This window comes from Patiria miniata, unplaced genomic scaffold (genome assembly GCF_015706575.1).
Source record: "Patiria miniata isolate m_02_andy unplaced genomic scaffold, ASM1570657v1 HiC_scaffold_29, whole genome shotgun sequence".
Lineage (NCBI taxonomy): Eukaryota > Metazoa > Echinodermata > Asteroidea > Valvatida > Asterinidae > Patiria > Patiria miniata.
In genome coordinates this window covers 28,006,419-28,022,079 of record NW_024037068.1, presented here as the reverse complement: position 1 = coordinate 28,022,079, position 15,661 = coordinate 28,006,419, and the positions used below count along the sequence as shown (strand labels likewise).

Genomic DNA, 15,661 nt, shown 5'->3' with positions numbered 1-15,661 from the left:
CATTTATGCAACATTGTTGTCTTTTGTATGCTTTGTTTATTGCCAGAAATTAAGGCCGTCAAAACGGACACGGCCGGAAATTTGCCTTGCGATCACGACTGATTAACTTTTGAAATCAATCTGTTGTCGTGATTTGCAAGTATTTTTGAGAATCAGTTTTTTCCCTAATGATTCTCTATTTAATTCCTGCATGTATAAAAAAGTGTTTTGATTTACAAATAAGGAAACCAGTTTTTCCCAAATTTCTTTGAATTAAATATCGTTAATAATGTATTTTGATATGGAAGTTATTCCCATAATTCATAAGTCATTTATTGTTTTTATGCATTTCAGATACTATCCTTGGAGCAACTTCATTAGCCTATTTTCCCTTTTTGACTGTCGTTTTTATAGACTCAACAAAGTTCGTTTGATATACCCAAAGTTTATTTATATACTGTAATTCTTTTGTAAATACCTAATAATTTGTATATATATTGTCTCATATTTGTGCTGTAAATAAAACATTTGATATTATTGAGACTAACAGAAAGCTTCGCTCCACCCAAATTATTTTTAGTGGAACCACTCGGTTGTAAGGAGAGTGCCACATTTTAAAACTAATAAATCCCACTCTCCCCGGTTACATAATATCATGATCAAATATTGGAATATGTTTTCTTCATTTATTGTCTTCAAATAAAAGTGACTTTAATGCGAATTGGAAGTTTCGCGATTAATACACTATTTTGCACACTTCCTGGATTGTCCTAGATCATTTGCAACGAAACCAGAGGTGATTCTGCATTCCTCCAGAAGCTTCAAACCAGCACGGGCTTCAGCTTGGTGTCCAGCGCTGCATGGACATTTGGGGACGCCAAGTCAACTGTAGCAAATTCTGAAAGTGAGTATTTTCGGATGGTGTTTAAATCATACCTTCTCGTACAAAACTGATGAAAATCGCTTAATAAAAATGTAATTCCTCGTGAACATCATCAAAAATTTAGTTTAACTCCATTAGAAAACAACAAAGTTATTATTGATCCAAAGTAGGACATTTTTAGACTTAGTAGTGCACCCTCTGTTGGAAGAAATTGATGACAACAGAAATACGGTTTGTGCTTACACGCTGTAGTGGCAAATTCAACGCATTTTTCTTAAGATATCGGCACCATCAACAAAGGCCAAAAAAAGTTTCCGGTTTCCGGTATGGTTCTTGCCCAAAAGTGGTGCGGCGACGCGGCTTTTTTTTTTTTACCTGATTTTTTTGCTTCAAATGTCGGCTGATGACTGCAAATGGTGTCCGACTAAACTTAGTGCAAATATTCGGGAGTCCAGAGAGGCCACCTAAAGCTTATTCTCGACTATAACCCAATCTAAAACACGTTAAAATTGTGCAATAGCAGGATTCCAGTCAAACCAGTTGGCGGTTTTGAGACATCTTTCAGTGAAAAGAAAAACTTTTCCATTTTGCCGACGCGCATGGCTACGGCGACGCGCGCGCATATCAGAAACCGGAGACTTTTTTTTGGCCAAATAGTGGTTATTTTTTTTTTCGTTTAAGATTTCCGTCGATTTTGTTTTTCAATCATTACATTGCCACTAAATATTTTCCAAAATTTCATTCAAAAGTGAAAGATTATTTGTCACGATAAAAATACTGTTTTCTTTCAATCATATCGCATAATATTTTCGCACGGTTCTATTCCATTTTCAATCATGTTGCGTCAAATATCACGGCCAATAATGCGGTGCAAGTTCTTCTGCAGGGTTATCTTTAGAAAGAGTGTCGTATTTTTGTCAAATGGGCACATCGTGACACATATTGACAGACGTCTTCCTCTTTAGGAAGAAATTGATGAAAGCAATTTTGATATACGTAGCGTCGACACTTTTTTGCTTTATTGTCGCGTATTTTTTTCCTTCAAGATTTCCGTCTAGGTATTTTTGTTTAGGTCATTACGTGACGACTACTTATCGAACAATATTTTCATATCAATATCTATTATTCTGGAGTTATTGTCTCCATAAATAGCGTGTTCAATTAAAAGTGACTATTTCGCAATCAATTGTTTTTGCGATTAAAACACTAAATAAAATTACATTATTTTAATCTACGTCCTGACAAGATTCTTACTTTCTGTGTCAAAAAATGCGATGCGTTATTCTGCAGTTATTGTCTCTAGAAGGAGTGTTCTGTTTTTGTTCAATAAAAAGTGACTTAGCTTCGTTATGAAGTTGTCATGATTAACTTGAACACCATATTTTCGTAAATCATATTCAATTTATTCTGGACTGGTTCTCATCCGATTTCCAAACTTGTGTAAAATATCAAGGTCAATTATCGGACGCAATTTTCATTAAATGCGATGTGTTATTCTACAGTCATTATGTTTAAAAAAAAATTGTATTGTTCGCAGATTGTCATCTACATTAAACAAAAGTCTTAAAGGTGCAGACCAGTGTTTATGTAGGACGCCCTATTTTGAAAGAAATCGACGGTAGCAAAAACTACGTACGGAGCGTCCAAACACTGTAAGTTGTTTTATTATCTTTTATTTCTTTCTTCCCAGATTTCCGTAGATATTTATGTCAGTATATCACCACTAATTATCGTCAAATTGTCATATTGATACAATTAATTATTTTGGAAATATAATCTCTGTAAAGCGTGTTTTACTTTTTTCCATATCAATGTGACTTCAATTCGCATTCCTTTTTTTCGGGGTTTAAATTCGTCAACGGTTCTTGTCACTTTAAGTTGCTTAGTGGGTTTGAGGTTCAATGTTGCTCATTACAAAAGAAATTGATGGCTGATCCCATTCCCAGCAGAAGCATTCTTTAACGTGTGCCCCCCCCCCCCCACGCGAATACTGGGTATAAAAAAGCCTTGCATAAGGAACGAACATGATCCCTTGTCACAGGCTACGCCTTCATGTATCCCTTGTACATGCAGGTACATGTAGACGGCAGGTATACTCAAATTAATGTACAAGATTTTTTCGAAAGTCCACACAGTGTATGTAATGTTTCCAACTGAGAGTTTTGTCACCATCTCTCGTCGGCTTGGTTACGTTTAAAGAAATCGTATTTATGAGTATTATTCAACGCAAACAAAACGTTCTACACAAACATTCATCAATTGATTTAACTACATCAAAATCGAATAATCTTATATTTTACATGAACGAGTATTCAGAGCGATTCTCAAAATCTTGACGGAATTGAATGAACATGTTTCAAATTAAACGAACACTATGCAAAATTGGCAGGGAAAACCTATATAACAATTCACTATTAATACCAATGTTCATCTCCCCAACTTTAAAATCTACTCTTTAATGGCTAGGCTGCGGTACCCGCTGCTACTCCGGTTCAACCCAGCCACCAGCCACCAGCCGCCGCGTGGTCCCAGGCAAGAACGGTGGTCGAGCGGTAATACGTCAGTAATAAACCGCAAGTCGATTCGCGCTTTGAGGGAAAACCTCATATAAAATTCACATTTCGGCGCAAGTGCCACCTGATACAAGATATTCATTTTTAGGGCATCGAAAGATTATCACCAAAAAGACAACCGGCCTTCGAAAACTGAATAATAATCCAGACAAAGCATCACTGCTAATAAGTACAGTTTTCTAATACTTCTAATGATACAGGTATAATGTAATACGTATTTACAATATTCTTTTAAATTAATAGTTTTAATAAGTTTTGTATTTAAGAAATAATTCGAATAGGTTACTTAGTTGACCTCACAGATCTTTTTATGAAACAGTTTTTCTGCTGTAAGCCAACTATCATTCTTAAAGCACCGTTTTAGGTTTTCTTGCTATTCTTTTCGGGCAGAAATATGTAGAATAGAAAATATTGTTATCAACGCAGTTGTTATAAAATCTGTACAGGGCAACCCATTCGATGGATACTTCACAATTATAAGTTTTGTGTTTGTAGTTTAATACTTTGTCGGCTTTAAGATCTTGCACTTCAGCTTTAGCAAATGCATTACTGCAAATTATAAGCTGGGATCATAGAAGCGCTTGTGACTTGTCGGTGAACCGAACAAAAAGCCGGACATGTTGCTTTATCGGGATTACAAAAAAAGGAAAAGATTAAAGAAAGAAAGACAGAAACAGGCCTACGCAGCAATCGCTTAATTCATTTATCTTCAAAACAACTAAATAAGTTGAAGTATCAAATTTATTATCATGACCTACAAATCTTAACAGTCCTGAATCCTCCAAGTTTAATACCATTTTTACACCCCCTCGAGAGGCTAAAGACCGCTAAGAATGTGATTGTACCTGTAATGCTGCCAATAATGAGAGTAAATACACGATCTATTAAAAATAAACCTCACATCACCTGATCTATAACCTGTTCATTATTTTCTTCTTTTTGCACAATCTTATTTATTGTACGTTGATTATACAGTTTAGTTGTCATACCCATTAGACTCATCCACTTCATTCACTTCCATATTCAGTTAATCAGAGACATTATCTTCGTTCTCTACAATCACATCCGCCTTAAGTTGATTTGTAGCCTGGTTATCATGCACATCATCTTCTATCTCTACATTCTCACCATTCTTCGATTGATCTCCAGCCTGCTTATCAGAGACATTTTCTTCTTTATCTACTATCTCATCCATCTTCATTGCCCGATTATCGAAGACATTTTCCTGTATCTCATTATCACTATTATCAACATAATTGAATCTCGGCTGTGACTTGGTATTGGGTGCGGATGAGGAGAGGGTTCCACTTGGCGCTGGTGTCTTCTGAAAGAATCCAAGAATCTTGCTTCGTATGTTATCCTGTCGGAGGACGAACAACAGGAAGATGAACAGGCCTTGCAGGGAGTTGAAGACGCAGAAAAGGACTTGGAATGCGAAGTTGGAAGACTCGATGACTGAGAGGAGACCAAAGGCCCAGGTAAGACCGAGAAGCACTGAGATAGATGCCATGTTCTGCAGCCGCCTGGCCATTTGACTTCGCTTGCCTTTCGTGTTGGAGCTTTGGATCACTTTAGCCTTGCATGTCAAACGACGGGCGATCAGGACAAAATGCAGGCATTATAGAGGAAGACCAGACCGATCATGAGCAGCTGACCGTAGTAGAAGGCTGCGCCAGGCTTCAAGAAACAACTGTAAATTTAAATTATGTCTCATGAGTTTAATTTACTTATATGATATCTGTGTACCTAACTACCTATGGTTTTTAGTCGACATTAAACAACGGTGATTTTTATGACATGTTCCTCTAATAAAAATCAAAGTTATTCGACTGAAAGGACGAGTTAAGACCTATTTCGGTTTTTGTTTTAAGAGTTCGTCATAAGTACGATGTTACTGCAAAGTATTGTGCAAAGCATCCGATCGAATAAATCATGGTACTTGAAAGGATTATACCAAAAACTATAGTTCAGACCGAAACTTACAGGGTTCACTTTCTATAATTATAATTAGGTTCATGTTTAAACGGTATAAAGTTCGAGTCCCGCTGTTGAGGGATACGAACCTAAGACATTGCGAACATCGTTCGGTGGCGTTCCGATTTCTCAATGTTCTTTCTGTTCACTGGGCGGTAGTCCAATCGGATTCCTTACCAAAGGTTTTATGCTGCTGGTGTCCACGTCTTTCTTACCTGTTTTTGTTTTCATAAGCCGTGTAATCCACCGCCAGTATAACTCCAATAATAACCACCGGCAATCCTAAAAAGAGTAATAATATAATTTCCTGTAGCAAACCAGCCTTACTCCATGCATGTGCAAATCTTGCCATCCAGACACACAAAGATCACGTTATCTCACTTGTTAAAATCACATTCGCCAAACCACTTTACATTATGAATACAAACGTCATATCCACGAGTTTCAAAATAATGTTTCAGCACTCACCCCATGCAGCGATAGAAGCCTTGACCATGAAGTGTACCACGTTAGAGTTGAAGACTCTAACGAGTTTCAGATAGAGGCTGGTTGCCTCGACTCCCATCCATGCCATGGAGCTAAGAGTGAAATAGTGCATCAATACAGCAACGATGATGCAACCTATGCGAGAAGACGTCTGCTCAATACCAATCAGGAAGACCAGATAGAGACAGAGCAGTGAGAAAGAGAAGCAAACTAAGATGCGACTTGGCGTCTTCTCTCGCAGGGACCTACCGGGAAAATTGAGACTGTTAAGTGGATATCATTTCCGTATAGGTAACACGCTTACAACTTTAGCCGCTTACAACTTATGCAGTACCAGGCAGCCCCGTGGACGCACTGAAAATGTTCGTGCAACCCCCCCCCCCCCCGGCACCCCCACCCAGGCTCCCCAATGAAAATGTTTTGTCTACGCATGGATGAACACGCCACTGTGTACAGTACTTTATAGGAGAATAATGCTTTTAGAAAATTTTTATCATAAATTCTCGTATCGGTACAATAATAATTATTGGGTATAATTTCGCCTATAGTTGACTTGAAATCGAAAAATGCTCTTTAATTCCTGCATTTGATTGAAGTCACATTCTTACTTGATGGCGAGGTATATGATGATGGTGAAAACAAGGGAAGCAATCGACACTGCACATCCAATCTTACTGATGATATCGAGAGCTAAGCTCGAGTATTTTTGGCCGTGAATGTCCTGAAAAGGATCAAAGTCTATTCTTAAAAAGAGCAGAAAACTAAAAATGTGATGCATAAATTTAGACTCATTAGCAATAGATCATTGGTTGGTTCTTTTGAAGGAAAGTTAAAATGGAATGAAATATCCTATAGAGATAACAGTAAAAAGAGTAAATTGTCATGACAAACATTATTTGATTAAAAGGTGGAGATTGACCTGACAGACCAAGCAAGGTTGGTTGTAACGATCTATCGGGATCGTGAATTCCAGTCCGCCCGTCATGCTTGGACTGTATTTTTTGGAAAGCACTCATTACTTTTATCGTGAATGTTGGCAGCGTGCATTCCTGATCATGTGATTTTGTAGGTTTTAAACCACGTTTTGACCAGTTTTTGTTTCTTTATGTAAAAAATAAGGTGTTTATAATTGGTTAAATATCTGACCACGAGTACTGCAAAGCTGGTAGTATGATTACAGTGACACACAGTCCTCTCGCTGACTGAGGTGAATTGTCTACAGCCCTCTGTTGACCATTCTCCGTTTCCATCTTGAAGTTGGTTATCCCAGAAAACGCACTGCACTTCCGCCCCTTCACCTTCAATCAACTGAAAACAAAATGTTTCTGTAAAAGCTTGGAACCACTTAACGAAAACAGTGCATTCATATTTGTGACCTACTGTGACAAAAAAACTTTGTTGTAAGTAATCGACGCCTTAAGTGTACTAGAAAAATCATGTAAAAATCGATATATAATTGCTTTTTGTATCCAAGCATCCAAGTTTCACACTATGCGTTTTTGTGAGGAAGACAAAATACCCAAAAAAGTAGAAGAAAATGATGATCGTTTTCCACTGCCGTTGGCTGTGCAGAGCGTATTTTGTCTTAATATTTTGATCTTTAAGATGTGGCATGTAACTGGAAAAGTCAAGTGGGGGTTATTCCCAATAATGATAAGGCAAATCACATTTATAAAGCAGTTTCCTGTGCAGCAATACAAGCAACGTTCAGGCTGTGGCGATTTGTAGATAAACACGTTGTCTTTGTTGTAATATTTGGGCTTAAATGTAATTTCAGATACTGATCACGCCATCCGCACACAGCGTTTGTGGTGATATTCTTTACTTTTTTCTGCATTAATGTACTGATAGATAACTTGCATTCTTACTGGATTCTGATAGAAGATAACAACCACAGGATCATCTGCTGGTAGGTTCTCGATATGGACACCAGCCACCGTAGCAGAAATGACTGCACTATTCACATACAGACGGGAACCAGTTGACTCAGCTTCAGCAATCAGTTTTGAACGAAATAACGTGCTCGTTTGATACACGATGAAGCTAATAGGTACCGGACTAGAAGCTGTTGAATGTTAATAATAATAAAAAAAAAGAAACACAATGAGCGGAGAGTTGAAAACTATGGAGAAGACTAAATAAAGAATGGGTTTGGAGGTGCCTCAAGGCAACCAACATGCCCTCTTTAATACCAACCTGTTGGGTGGTTGAGTAAAATCTCATCTGGGAGATGTATGGAAGATTCCACTGTCTCTGGAGGAAATTCAGAGACGGAAAAGTAAACACTGACACTATTATTCGTCAGGACGCCATCCGTAGTCTCTCCTTCGATTACAACGAATCCCACGCCTTCATCCAATGAACTAGGAGGGATATTTAGCGCCTGGACAGCGAGACTACGGGAAATGGCGGTGAAGTTCGCTCCATCTTCGAGAACGTACGAGATTTGAGTCTCGAGGGCTTGTACAATGCGGGATGTAGAATCTCCGTTGGGTAAGCTGCTGAAAGCCTCGTCATCGACTTCAAGGAGGTTGCTCGCAACATGCACAACATTTGATGTTACCTATGGACCAGGAAATGCAACTTAATAATTCACTGAACATCCATATTTAACTGAAGTATTTGGGTTTTTTTTCTTCAGACCAACAGTAGTGACTTATTTATTATTTTATTTTATTTCTTTCCGGTAATGAAACCCAGAATTCCTCAAAAATGTCCTAGGCACTGTAGTTCGAAAGCCTACCACATGTAGAGAAAAGACAATGAGAAGAAGTTACAGTTTAGAGGTAGGAGAGAAAACCCAGAGGAATATTCTGGGAAAGCCAACAGAATCAAACAGGCACTAAAAATCCAATCCACTCGATTTAAGAAATCGCGGTTACATTTGTATACTGGATATTTTTATATGATTGTAAAGCTTTATGATAACATTCTCTACCCACATTCTATTTTGAAAATCAAAATCATCCAGGGTAAAGTTACATACTTAAGCTATCTATATACATGTACCCCTTTGTTTGAAAACTTACTTCTGGGGAAGGATTCTGAATGTTGACGATGTTATCCAGGATATCAGCCACTAATACCACAGATTCACCGTTGACTGATGAGGCATCGCTGGTGAGGGATTCCAGAGACTCAGACACCTCCATTACATTGTCACTTGTTACCGTTATCTGAAACAAACAATACATGTATTATACACTAGAACTAAATTCATTTTTTGATGTGTGTAATTATTGTCCTTTTGGTTGTTTAAAGAAAAGCGTTTTGTTGTTTAATATTTTTGCTATTCTAGGCTTGGGTGATTTGAGGCTTATAAGGATCGAATAGGCTAGTATTCCTTTCTCCAGAATAATTATTTTTAATAGATCCATTGCTTTACACTCTCATGCTTAATAGTGGAATGTAAGGTCCATGTCTGATTAAATGAAACACAAAAATAAACTACTCATCCTCATAGTATGTAGGCCTTAATGAACTCCTTCACGAAAGGTAGCTGACGTGTTTAGTCATTTGCAAGAAACAAAAGCCGCATCTTAATCTCTTGCCTACATCTCTTGTCAATGTCTTCAGAAACAAATTCACAACAGACGCTGCCGTAGCTCCGGACGCCCTTTGAGTACGGAATCCATACTAAATGAAGTTTATTCTGCATCTATTGAACTTACCTTTTTCAACAAATCCAGCTGACCATTGACATCAACGCTGCAATTGCCCACCACGGGTACAAGCCACTGTGCACCCTGGGTAAAATCCCCGGAGCATGCTCGAGAAATCAGAACCCGTCCTGAGCAATAGTTTTAAAAAATAATTGAAAGTCCATTTTGTTGATTTTATATCGTACCTAGCTTGCGTAATGATAACAATTTAAAGTCAAATCCGGTGGTTACCCCTGCATGAGAGGTCTGTCTTAACCAGGACATTGTGTTTATCTTATGATGATAAACGCGTGATGTCTTTGCGGTAGAAACAATAAAACAAAATTAAGCCCTTTATTCCATGAATCAAAACGGAAGGCATACCCCTCTTTTGCGTATTTTAATAGCATTCCCACACCATATTAAATGCACGGATTGAGAGGGTAACCGTTCATAAAGTAAAGTTGATTAAATTAAGTTGTTTATTGTATTTACCCTGTTTTTCGTCAATGGCACATTCCTCCAGTAATTCAACGTTCAGGCCAATTCTTGTTTGCGGGAAGGTCACGTTTTGGCCTTCTAGTTCAAGGATTTCACGAGCACAGGATGCTGTAAATAGCAAAAACCTTTGCAACAGTTACTTCATATACATTTCTTAAATTTAATTTTCAAACGTCACCTTCAGTCCATTTGAACACAAATTATCTACGAAGCATTTAAGAAAAATTCCCACGAACAAAAAAAGAACGTTTGCTTTTAATTAGCATAAGAACTTTGCCGATAAACGTTCTGAGGATTGTCATGCTGGTATTCCTAAAGTACTTCTTTTTGAAAATTTGTTAGCAAAAGCGATGATTAAAAAAAGAAACTGTTTCGTTTGACTTACAGAGTGACACCACTTTAACAGTGTCGGGATCCAGACCGATGTCTGAATTCTCGGAGGCATATGCAGACATCGCCATTTGTAATGATGAAATAGTACCAGCGTCAGACACATTGCTAGGAGAATGGACGACAACTTTGATATCAACGATTACACTGCCGTTATAGAAGCGCACGATGTCGTAGCTCACAACAGACGGATAAATCGTATTCAACGGCAGCTGTAAAGACAATGTGGTTATACGAGAAAATATTATAGGGCTGCTTTCTCAAGCAAAAGTACAGTTTATCCGAAGGCATACGATTTATGTGGACAATGTTTACCTTAACATGAAACATATATAATTAGACAGTGCTATCTTCTCAGAAATAAATTATTGCTTATTCACAATAAGTTCCCACTAAGGAAACCGATGGAAATTCGAGGCATATTAACATTGGAACATTTCAATCCGGGTAGTTAACTCGCAATGTAACTATCGAAAACCACGAGGTAATAATTATTGAAAGCCCATTATAAGTTTTCAATTATAGTACTGTGAATTTCCGGTTTGTTGTCCGAATCTGTGACTTAGCTTAAAATTAATTGTTTGACAGTTTGTTTGGGGAGTCCATAATCGAGAAGACGGACGGTCGGTGGTCAACTGGAAAGTCATCCAGTAATATAGACTAAACAATACACGGTGAAAAAAATGGCGTACTTTTTACGGTGAAAAGTGTGTAGATGTTCACCGTGAGTAACCGTTAATTACGGACGCGTTGCATTTCACGGGCAAAACTGTGAAAGGCCGTATGCAGTGCATTATTACCGTCAATTTGGGCATTTTTGTTACAGTGTTATACTTCTGTCATTCAAAACGTTAGTCGGTTGGTTGTTATTCGGTTGGTAATATCCTTCACGTTGTCATACTACATCTTATTTGCATTTGCAAGTCGTATTTTGTCAAAGATTACCAACTTTGAACACGGATGTTAACATTACAGACCCCCCACAGGCAGTGACGTCACCAATTGGTGCTGCAATTTTCGACGGAAAGGCGAATCGGAATGTGGACAGGGCATCATCTGAAAATAAAGGTGGCGCTGTTCACGGTGGCCTCATTTGTCAACAATGATACGATATGGCCGACAGGAACGATGCTTTTCCAGCAAACACGACGAATGGGGATGTCGGCGCCTTTCATAAACATTATATCAGATAAAAGGCATACCTTGCTGCGTACTTTATCCGTCAGATTCTTGAAAGCGACGCTAGATGCATCACGAAGATCGTCGGTAAATACCTCATTAACAAATGTCGTGTTGGCCATCAATGTAGTGATACCTTGAAATAAGAAAAACATAAGCCAATATACGTGTATTATTCACTCCTTTTAAAATTTATCGAGGTGAAATTTCCCTGTTGTTGTTGGGGGTCCCTGGTTGTTTGGATAATTTCCGAGAACTTGACCGTGAACATCTTACCACTCAGTAAATAATTAGTTACGATCCAATCGCATGCAAATTGTGTAAATGTTTGCAAAAGTTTGTTAACTTTACCAGTCTTTTATACGTAATCGTGTATCGCTGGTCGATCCTTAGGACTACAGGAGAGTTGGACTACTCTATCTTGTTTTTCGGACTTTCGTCTTTTTACTAGCCAGACATTCATCGTTATGCAGGAACTTTTCTATTCTGGGAGGGGAAGTATGCATTCACGTGTGTGTTGGTGGTCGCTGTCGACTGGTCTGCGGCAAATAATATCTCAATTATGACCCGTTAAGTTTATTCACACATTTAATAGCGGTGTCGAAACTCGAATGTTTCAATTTCACACCAGAGTATTGCACCAGTGAACCAACAACCCAAAACCTGACCTGATTTCATCACGACTGCTTGATACTCCGCGGTAACATTGATGAGCAGTCCTCTGCCCCTTCCAACACAAACATAAGCTCCTTGGTCCCGGAGTTCTTCAAACGATGGAAAGATGAGAGCGTAGCCATTGGTAACGAAATCACGCTGGCCGTCAGCGTTGGTTCGGTACCACTCGTAAGTGGCGGCATTCTCAATGTGGCACTCAACTGGGAAAGGTTGCCCACTTGGCAAGTCACTAGGAACCTCGATCAAATACTGGGCAGACGATGAAACGATGGGAGCTATAAATAGAAAATATTTATAATAAACAAAAGAGAAAGTATAAAAAAAATTCTTTTATATGAAAATCAGAGGAGGAATCACGGAGAGATGGACAATTATTTAAGGCAGCCGGGGTAAAGCTGGGGGGGGGGGGGGCAACGCGCATGAAAGTCAAGAGCCAAGTGAAGTTACCTGGTCCAGGTTCTGCCGTTTCCCGACACTGCTGATATGACAGATATTCCTGCTGCAGTCCATTGCCGCATTTCGATTCCTTGAACTCCGTCTCAAGTCTGGACCACTCTTTGAAGAATCCTTCGCAGCCGTCTCCTTGGTCGCACTCTATCACTGAGACTTCTGCTGTCATCAATATCCGTTGCAGCAAATCCTCAACGCCTTGGCTTGGCATGATTGCGAAGATCATATTAAAGAACCCAGTTTTCAAAGCAACTGGGGGAACAAGTTGCAGGTTTATTTTCACTGCAGTATCGTTCACGTTGTTCACTTTACCGTAGCCGTCTTTATGTTCTTCTTGATTGTAATAGTACAGAAGATACTCTATTCCGGGCACCCTTAGCCTAACATCGTACGCAATGATTGGGATTATTTTCAACAGTAAAGCGGTGTCTGAGTTGAATGTTATGCTCAACTTGTGAGCGATTGCGGGACGGTTTATATTGAAATTGAAGTTGTAATCAAAACAGCTCGAATTGAGAACATGAGAGGAATAGCATCGAGGCGCAGAACGATACACTTTAAGTTCTTCAGAAAAGTAAATGTCCCTGCAACCAGAATCTGCAAAATGAAAGAAAGAAACAATTTGTGGCTGCTAAAAGTCTAAATTGATTGAAGACCTTGTTTGATATTGTGAATCGTTAAACTGCGTTGCCTTATCAACATTATGTAAGTAGTGATGCTGAAATAGGTTCATGAAAAATCAATCAAATTGAATCAATCAAAAGTCAATCACGAATTCGATCAGTAATGTTTTATTGTTTATGAAAATGCATGTCACTTCATCACTTACCCCATTTTGTTACTGTAACCTCTCTACTGGGTTTCACGTCATCGAGCACACATCTAAACCTAAGTAAAATAATGTGATATGATATGATACACGTGTTACGCTGCATGTTTGTAATTCATATACATGTATATTTTGTCAACGTTGAAGGAAAGACATTTTTAGGACTGTGTGCTTGCAGACATTTAACCGTTACATTTACTATACCCTATTCTTATACGTTTGTCCTCTGACAAGGTCATGCTAAGATCGACATGATATGACTTGTATTTTTCTTTTTATTTGTATTTCTGGTAAAGCCTGCCTGTAAGCAGTTTGCAGCACTTTTATTCATTTTTTTTTAAAACTAAGGAAAATAAGTAATCCTACTATCAGTCATAATTACTGCAACTCCTCCGCACAATCCCAAGTATCTCAATCTTTGTTCATTGTTGACTTGACGATGTATGAATCACAATAATACTGGATTTGATGTAACATGTAAGTGTTAGAGAAAATGTTCTGCTGAACGTGCACCTCCACGAGTCGGACCTTCTTTTTACTTAACGAACTTAACGAATGTTACCTTTGAGGAGTGTCGGCAACTACAACCTTCAGGTAGGCTGAATTCAGGCTGGACTGTAGTGTGGATCCCTTCGCGTCTACCCATCGCGTACGCGGAAGAATGTCACCAGTTGCTTGACATGACAGGGTGACCCCGTCATCTAGAAATGACGACACATCAGGGCTGAGATAAGTGAAATACGGTTGACCTAGAAGGAAAAATAACTTGCATTGCTCATTCGGCCTAAATCGAAGATTTCTATAGGTAAACCGTTTTATTATGCACTCATTATAATATTAATATTTAAAGAGTGTACTGCTTTGTTTTTTATACATAACATGGCTCACACTTCACTCGAGTTCTGATTTTGTTTGAGCCGGTTTTAAAGAGCACTCGTGCAAACATTTCTGCACACTTAACCCTCCGACGCAGAAAGCACATTTACTAACACGCTTACAGTAAGGGGTCCCTCCGGGGACCCAGACATTTAGCGCCTTGGTTTGAGGCTACACAACACAGTATCTATATGTATACAATTTCGACATGTCTGTAGACTTTAAATAAGGAAACAGATGTTGTATACATAGTCTGTGGTCAAGTCGTGCACTTGGCTACCCGCAAGTGACTTTGTTTTGTGCACGTGTATATGGGCAGCCCAGGTTGTCAGGCTCAGATATGCCTGACCCGGGGTCACACACTAAAGGTGACTGCATATATCCGTAGTGGGTGTCTCTGGCTAGGATTAGATGGAAGATCACCAGAATTGGTTGGAAATTTTTTTTTTATTAAGGTAATTAACCAAATTGGGTCCCCAAAAGGGCTAGTTTCTGCGTCGGAGGGTTAAAAATGTGCCAAGCGAGGTATTTAAGGATTTGCAATCGTGTAATACATTGTTTTTATCATTCCTCTAAAGAATCGTTATCCCCAATAACCAATATCAAACTCACCAAGGCACTTGTCATATGCAGATGAGAATATCTCATTGGTGTCAGGTACACCGCATGTAGTATTGAATATGTACTGCGCGGATTGTATGCCCTTCCTCCACGCTGCATAGTCTGGTAAGCACTCGCACCCACTAAGGTACGCTTGAAAATGTAGAAAGAGGCAGCTAGAGCAGTTAACTTTGATTGCGATAGGAGGGTTGTTCTGAATATCTGTGATGTACTCCATGGTAACGCTGATGTTTTCGCCGGGATCAACGAGGATTGGAACGCGAAGTTCCTTTGACACCATCTCAACGTCCTCGTTTATCTGCACGGCAAAATAATTCAATGTATTATATTTGTCATGATACTTCCTTTTTTAGATACAAACAGGCAAAGTAGGTAAGAATTGGAATTTCAAAAAGGCCTATAGTTTACAAGTGGAGACCAAGAGAATACTGTCAACTTTTTCTAGCTTCTGAATGATTCCTAAAGTGCATGTCAGGCAACAAAAAAATGGACTGTGATATGCTGTATATCATGTGACAAATTTAAATCACAATCAATCGTAAAGGCACTGTTGTATTCAACACTAAATTCTAGTTTAGTTCTTAAGATTTGCTGTTTAATTTCT

At 38.7% G+C, this 15,661-nt stretch overlaps 1 protein-coding gene across 1 annotated transcript; it reads right to left on the bottom strand.

Moving 5' to 3' along the window:
* Positions 1-5,034: 5,034 nt before the first annotated feature.
* Positions 5,035-15,337, bottom strand: LOC119735353 (adhesion G-protein coupled receptor F1-like). Its single transcript, XM_038209047.1, has 17 exons — positions 15,049-15,337; positions 14,123-14,309; positions 13,561-13,619; positions 12,729-13,328; positions 12,275-12,556; positions 11,630-11,742; positions 10,423-10,639; positions 10,032-10,145; positions 9,567-9,685; positions 8,925-9,071; positions 8,092-8,458; positions 7,764-7,960; positions 7,042-7,203; positions 6,504-6,616; positions 5,878-6,140; positions 5,625-5,691; positions 5,035-5,125 (listed from the first exon to the last, which is right to left on the bottom strand). Exons 1-17 carry the CDS (start codon positions 15,335-15,337, stop codon positions 5,035-5,037), a joined length of 3,387 nt encoding a protein of 1,128 aa, XP_038064975.1.
* Positions 15,338-15,661: the final 324 nt, after the last annotated feature.

Coding starts and splice junctions, on each gene's coding strand:
- LOC119735353 (XM_038209047.1), bottom strand. CDS start 15,337: ATGGTGTCAAAGGAACTTCGCGTTCCAATCCTCGTTGATCCCGGCGAA. Junction 13,329..13,560: donor GGTTACAGTAACAAAATGGG/GTAAGTGATGAA, acceptor TTCATTTTGCAG/ATTCTGGTTGCAGGGACATT. Junction 6,141..6,503: donor ATCATATACCTCGCCATCAA/GTAAGAATGTGA, acceptor TTTTCCCGGTAG/GTCCCTGCGAGAGAAGACGC.